The sequence below is a fragment of the Cebus imitator genome, unplaced genomic scaffold, assembly GCF_001604975.1.
Source record: "Cebus imitator isolate Cc_AM_T3 unplaced genomic scaffold, Cebus_imitator-1.0 Scaffold245, whole genome shotgun sequence".
In the NCBI taxonomy this organism is placed as follows: domain Eukaryota; kingdom Metazoa; phylum Chordata; class Mammalia; order Primates; family Cebidae; genus Cebus; species Cebus imitator.
This window is the reverse complement of record NW_016107560.1, coordinates 970,171-977,080: the sequence shown is the minus strand read 5'-3', so window position 1 is coordinate 977,080 and position 6,910 is coordinate 970,171. Positions and strand designations below refer to the sequence as shown.

General features: G+C 35.6%; 1 protein-coding gene across 5 annotated transcripts in view; it reads right to left on the bottom strand.

Moving 5' to 3' along the window:
- The window catches only part of GRIK2 (glutamate ionotropic receptor kainate type subunit 2), a 729,530-nt gene that overhangs the window by 160,921 nt on the left and 561,699 nt on the right, over positions 1 to 6,910 (bottom strand). For all 5 annotated transcript variants that reach the window (XM_017498581.2, XM_037727899.1, XM_037727898.1 and 2 more), the window contains exon 14: positions 5,512 to 5,729. In XM_017498581.2, the coding sequence (XP_017354070.1) occupies positions 5,512 to 5,729 (218 nt within the window). The remainder of the gene's footprint in view (positions 1 to 5,511; positions 5,730 to 6,910) is intronic.

Below are 6,910 nucleotides of genomic sequence, written 5' to 3'. Positions count from 1 at the left end.
TTCACCAGGGTTGAAATGAAGGAAAAATTGCTATGGGCAGCCAGAGAGAAAGGTTGGGTTACCCACAAAGGCAAGCACATCAGACTCACAGTGGATCTCTCGGCAGAAACCCTACAAGCCAGAAGACAGTGGGGACCAATATTCAACATCCTTAAAGAAAAGAACTTTCAACCTAGAATCTCATATCCAGCCAAACTAACCTTCGTAAGTGAAGAAGAAATAAAATCCTTTACAGACAAGCAATTACTGAGAGATTTCATTGCCACTAGACCTGCCCTACAAGAGCTCCTGAAGGAAGCACTAAACACAGAAAAAAAGTCCAGTACCAGCCACTACAAAAACAAATTGAACGGTAAAGACCAATGACGCAATGAGGAAATCGTGTCGACCAACAGGCAAAACAAACAACCAGTAACAAAATGGCAGGGTCAAATTCACACATCACAATATTTATGTTAAATGTAAATGGCCTAAATGCCACAATCAAAAGACACAAACTGGCAAACTGGGTAAAAAGTCAAAACCCATCAGTGTGCTATATTCAGGAGACCCATCTCACATGCAAAGACACACATAGACTCAAAATAAAGGGATGGAAGAAGATATACCAAGCAAATGCAGAGCAAAAAGAAGCAGGGGTTGCAATTTTAGTCTTGGATAAAATCTACTTTAAATCCAGAAAGATCAGAAGAAACAAAGAAGGACATTACATAATGGTAAAAGGATCAATACAACAAGAAGAGCTAACTATCCTAAATATATATGCACCCAACACAGGAGCACCCAGATACATAAAGCAAGCTCTAAATAACCTACAAAGAGACTTAGACTCCCACACAATAATAGTGGGAGACCTTAACACTCCACTGTCAACATTAGACACGTCAACAAGACAGAAAATCAACAAGGCTATACAGGACTTGAATGCAAAACTGGAACAAGTGGACCTAATAGACATCAACAGAAATCTCCACCCCAAATCCACAGAATATACATTCTTCTCAGCACCACATAGCACTAACTCTAAAATTGACCACATAATTGGAAGTAAATCACTCCTCAGCAAATGCAAAAACACAGAATCATAGCAAACAGTCTCTCAGACCACAGTACAATCAAATTAAATCTCAGGAGAACTCAAAACTACACAACTTCATGGAAACTGAACAACAGGCTGCTGAATGTTGACTGGATAAACAATGAACCGGAGGCAGAAATAAAGATGTTCTTCAAAACCAAGAATAACAAGGACACAACATACCAGAATCTCTGTGACACATTTAAAGCAGTGTCTAGAGGGGAATTTATAGCAATAAATGTCCACATGAGAAATGAGGAAAGATCTAAAATTGACACCCTATCGTCAGTGGAAAGACCTAAAGGAGCAAGATCAAAAAACCTCAAAGGCTAGCAGAAGACAAGAAATAACTAAGATCAGAGAGGAAATGAATGAGATAAAGACACAAAAAAACCCTTGAAAATATCAGTAAATCCAGGAGCTGGTTTTTCAAAAAGATCAACAAAATAGACTTGCTAGCCAGATTAATAAAAAAGAAAAGAGAGAAGAAGCAAATAGATGCAATAAAAAATGATAAATGGGATATCACCACCAATCCCATGGAAAATACAAACTACCATCAGAGATTACAAAACCTGGGAGAAATGGATAAATTCATGGACACTTGCACCCTACCAAAACTAAACCAGGAAGAAGTTGAAACCCTGAATAGACCATTAACAAGGGCTGAAGCTGAAGCAGCAATTAACAGCCTACCAAACAAAAAAAGCCTAGGTCCAGATAGGTTCACAGCCAAATTCTATCAGACATACAAAGAAGAGCTGGTACCAATCATTCTGAAACTATTCCAAACAATCCAAAAAGAGGGAATCCTCCCAAACTCATTTTATGAGACAAACATCATCATGATACCAAAACTTGGCAGAAACTCAACAGAAAAAGAAAACTTCAGGCCAATATCCATGATGAACATAGATGCAAAAATCTTCAGTAAAATACTGGCAAACCAATTGCAACAACACATCAAAAAGTTTATCCATCATGAACAAGTAGGCTTCATCCCAGACATGCAAATCTGGTTCAACATACGCAAGTCCATAAACGTAAACCACCACATAAATAGAACCAAAAACAAAAACCACATGATTATCTCAATAGTTGCAGAGAAGGCCTTTGACAAAATTCAACAGCCCTTTTTGCTAACAACTCTTAATAAACTAGGTATTGATGGAACCTATCACAAAATAATAAAAGCTATTTATGACAAACCCACAGCTAATATCATACTGAATGGGCAAAAACTGGAAGCATTCTTTTTGAAATCTGGCAGTAGACAAGGATGCCCTCTCTTTCCACTCTTATTCAATATAGTATTGGAAGTTTTAGCCAGAGCAATCAGGCAAGAAAAAGAAATAAAGGGTATTCAATTACGAAAGGAAGAAGTCAAATCATCTCTATTTGCAGATAGCATGACTGTATATTTAGAAGACCAAATCATATCATTTAGAAGACAATATCATCTCAGCCCAAACTCTCCTTAAGCTGATAAGCAAGTTCAGCAAAGTCTCAGGATACAAAATCAATGTGCAGAAATCACAAGCCTTCCTATATACCAATAGCAGACAAACAGAGAGCCAAATCAAGAGTGAACTCCCTTTCACAATTGCTACAACAAGAATAAAATACCTATGAATACAACTAACAAAAGAGGTAAAGGACCTCTTCAAGGGGCGCTACAAACCACTGCTCAAGGAAATAAGAGAAGACACAAACAGACAGAAAAACATTCCATACTCATGGTTAGGAAGAATCAATATTGTGAAAATGGCCATATTACCCAAAGTAATTTATAGATTTAATGCTATCCCCATCAAACTACCAATGACCTTCTTCACAGAACTGGAAAAAAACACCTAAAACTTCATATGGAAGTGAAAAAGAGCCTGCATAGCCAAGACAATCCTAGGCAAAAAGAACAAAACTGTTGGCATCACGCTGCCAGATTTCAAGCTATTCTATGAGGCAATAGGAATCAAAACAGCATGGTACTGCTACCAAAACAGAGACATAGACCAACGGAACAGAACAGAGGTGTATGGAGCAATGCCAAACATCTACAACCGTCTGATCTGTGATAAACCTGACAAAAACAAGCAATGGGGAAAGGATCCCCTGTTTAATAAATGGTGTTGGGAAAATTGGCTAGCAATGTACAGAAAGCAGACTGGACCCCTTCCTGACACTTTACACTAAAATTAACTCCAGATGGATTAAGGACTTAAACATAAGACCTAACACCATAAAAACCCTGGAAGAAAACCTAGGCAAAACCATTCAGGACATAGGTACAAGCAAGGACTTCATGACTAAAACACCAAAAGCAATGGCAACAAAAGCCAAAGTAGACAAACGGGATCTAATTAAACTTCAGAGCTTCTGTACAGCAAAAGAAACAATCATTAGAGTGAACTAGCAATCAACGGAATGGGAAAAAAATTTTTGCAATCTACCCATCTGACAGAGGGCTAATATCCAGACTCTACAAAGAACTGAAACAGATTTATAAGAAAAAAACAAACCCATCCAAAAGTGGGGAAGGATATGAACTGACACTTTCAAAAGAAGACATATATGAAGCCAACAAACATATGAAAAAATGCTCATCATCACTGGTCATTAGAGAAATGCAAATCAAAATCACACTAAGATACCATCTCATACCAGTTAGAATGGCGATCGTTACAAAGATGCTGGAGAGGATGTGGAGAAGTGGGATCACTTTTATGCTGTTGGTGGGAGCGTAAATTAGTTCAACCATTGTGGAAGACAGTGTGGCGATTCCTCAAGGATCTAGAAATAGAAATTCCATTTGACCCAGCAATCCTATTATTAGGTATATACCCAAAAGACTATAAATCATTCTATTATAAAGACACATGCTCACGCATGTTCATCGTGGCACTGTTTACAACAGCAAAGACCTGGAACCAACCCAAATGCCCATCAATGATAGACTGGACAAAGAAAGTGTGGCACATACACACTATGGAATACTACACAGCCATAAAAAATGATGAGTTTGTGTCCTTAGTAAGGAAATGGATGAACCTGGAAACCAGCATTCTCAGCAAACTGACACAAGAACAGAAAATCAAACACTGCATGTTCTCACTCATAGGCAGGTGTTGAACAATAACACTTGGACACAAAGAGGGGAGCATCACACTCTGGGGTCTGTTGGGGGGGGTATGGGAGGGATAGTGGGAGAGAGTGTGGCGGAGGGATAACATGGGGAGAAATGTCAGGTATACTTGATGGGGGGATGGTGGCAACAAACCACCAGTCTTTCATAATCTGTACTTGTACCCCAGAATCTAAAGTACAATAAATAAGAAAAAAGAAGAAAAAATAAAGTTGATTTATTTTTATAAATATTTTTAAAAAGAAAGTTACATAGTTTGACAAAATACTGCCTTAAGTCACATAAAACCAGTTCAGGGATTTTTTAAATTTATTATTCTGTCTCCAACTAAACTATAATCTTCTCGAAAGTGAGAACTAGAATACTCAATGTATAGTGTAGCTTCTGGCACTCAATAGAAACTTGATGAATGCTTCATGAAATAATTTATTTTATAGCTTAAATCCATTATCTTTTTTTAAAAAAATTACTATTTCCACTGCACATTTGAACTGCCAATTGCATTTCTGTGAACAGAGAAAGAAAATACCAATGTTTAATAATTTGCCCAAATTACAAATAATGTAAAAATACTTGGGAAGATATAAAAGGAGCTATAAAGTGATAATGACTACCTCAAGTGAAATCCTTCATCTGGTCTATTTTGGCACAGTGAGATGAGCCAGAATAAGGAGAAAAGAGAAAAAATAGAGGAGGGCAAAGCACTCTATACGACAGAAGCTTTTTACAAGCACACTTTCATTTAAATGTTCCACAGGGCTGTTTCTGTGGAAAGCACTGTGAGTTAAATGGGGCAGCCCCTTTCCACTGTTTCCCAGAATATTAGCTAGGTGAATGTATAGATAATAAGAACTGTCCCTGTTTTTTTTAGTCCTGTATCTTGCCTCTTTTAACGAAAGTAAATGTATGTATGGGAAACATTTTTCCAAGTGATTATTCTATTTTTCTGAAATAGCAAAGTTTTGTAGATTCTTAATATCCTACTATTACAGTTTCATTTTGTTTTATTAAAATAAATTACTAGGGAAAAAATGTTACCTTTGAGTTGATTTTCCTCAAAACAGGAATAAAATACTGTAAAGTGAAACCTCCTTAGTATTTTCAAAGATTAAAATGATTGGTCTTGGTGAGCATTTATTCAGTTGTACACCTCTTCACCCCTTGAGGGATATGCTATTATTAAGTATTGTGCACAAAAAACGGTGTGGTTACACCCTTACATTAGTGAATCTAGTGAAGTTTGTACTCTATCATTTTAATTTGTAAAATTTAGGAAACCAGCAGAACTTACCTTGAAAAAGGTCATGGTTGCACCATCCTCTACTGCTCCATATTCTATCTTGGTTTGTTTAGCTAAATCATCAGCAGAGTCAATAGGGGATTCCATTCGTTCCACTGTCAGAAAGGCGGCTAAGTTAGCGGTATACGAAGAAATGATGATAAGTGTGAAAAACCACCAAATGCCTCCCACTATCCTGGTGGACAGTGCTTTGGGCATGAGCTCAGAACCTAACAGAGAGTGGGGGAAAGGTGAAACGAATACAGAGAATTTGATCAGCAATCAGATACTTTTGGTCACAGTGGCAGAATGGAATCATTGTGTAATGAAAGCTTAAATCATAGATTTACTTATTTCTTTAGTAAGCAAGCAAGAACCATTGGGAGAGCAGAGGCGAGCTTCAGAAAATAAACAATCTTTTAGTACACTCTTGTTTAAATATAGTGACAGGAGACTCAAGTCTCTGAGATTATGCTAAGTTCCAATTAAAATACCAATGAGTAAACATGTTTTAATAAAAATAACATTAGAAGAGATTTTTCAAACTTTCTGGTTTATAAACCAGATGTGTTGTTTTTTCATATATTGTTATATAGGTTTCAGAGGAAGTGCTTAGATATATATTTGGATCCATTTCTTAGGCTTTTTGTTAAGTTTCATTTTTCATGTGCATGTAGCTCAAACATTTTGTCTATCTTGCCATTTTTAAAAGCTATGTATAATAATAAAATAACTACTACTACCCACATTTCTTGACATGATGTGGAGTTTTCGCCTAGTGTTTATTTTTAAATAAGATAATAAATTATGTCCTCCTGTATAAGCAAATATCTCCCATCACTATGGTTAGCATAAATTTAAAAATTAGAAGAATGTATAGCTAAATTGTCACATTTATTTTAATACATATATAATATTTTATAAATACATCAGAATGTTTGGCTGGAGTTGCCTGCTCATGGTCTCAATAAAATATTGGGATCTGAGAATTACATTTTACTTTTGACTATTATTAATTTTAATTCATTTAGACTATAAAATAAAATCCTAACAATTTTAAAATTTGGTCTGCTATTTAAATTTTAATTACAGTTTACCACATTGTTTATATTCTTAATGCTTAAACACATATGAAAATGTATAATTTTATAAGGTATACTAAATTTGTAGATATGTGTATATTACTATTAACTTTTAATCATTTTGAATCTATCAGGAAATCATAGGCTACAAAGTACTTAATTTTATTTGTGTTTGAGTAAAATGGAATGAAGCAAAGATGGACTTACAGTCATATCTTGAGTATAATCTCTGATGCAGTAAGGTAACACATCTTTAGATGGAATAAAAAATAAAACAAATTATTCACTTGAAGCTTGAAAAATAAATGCTATTATGACTGCACTATATC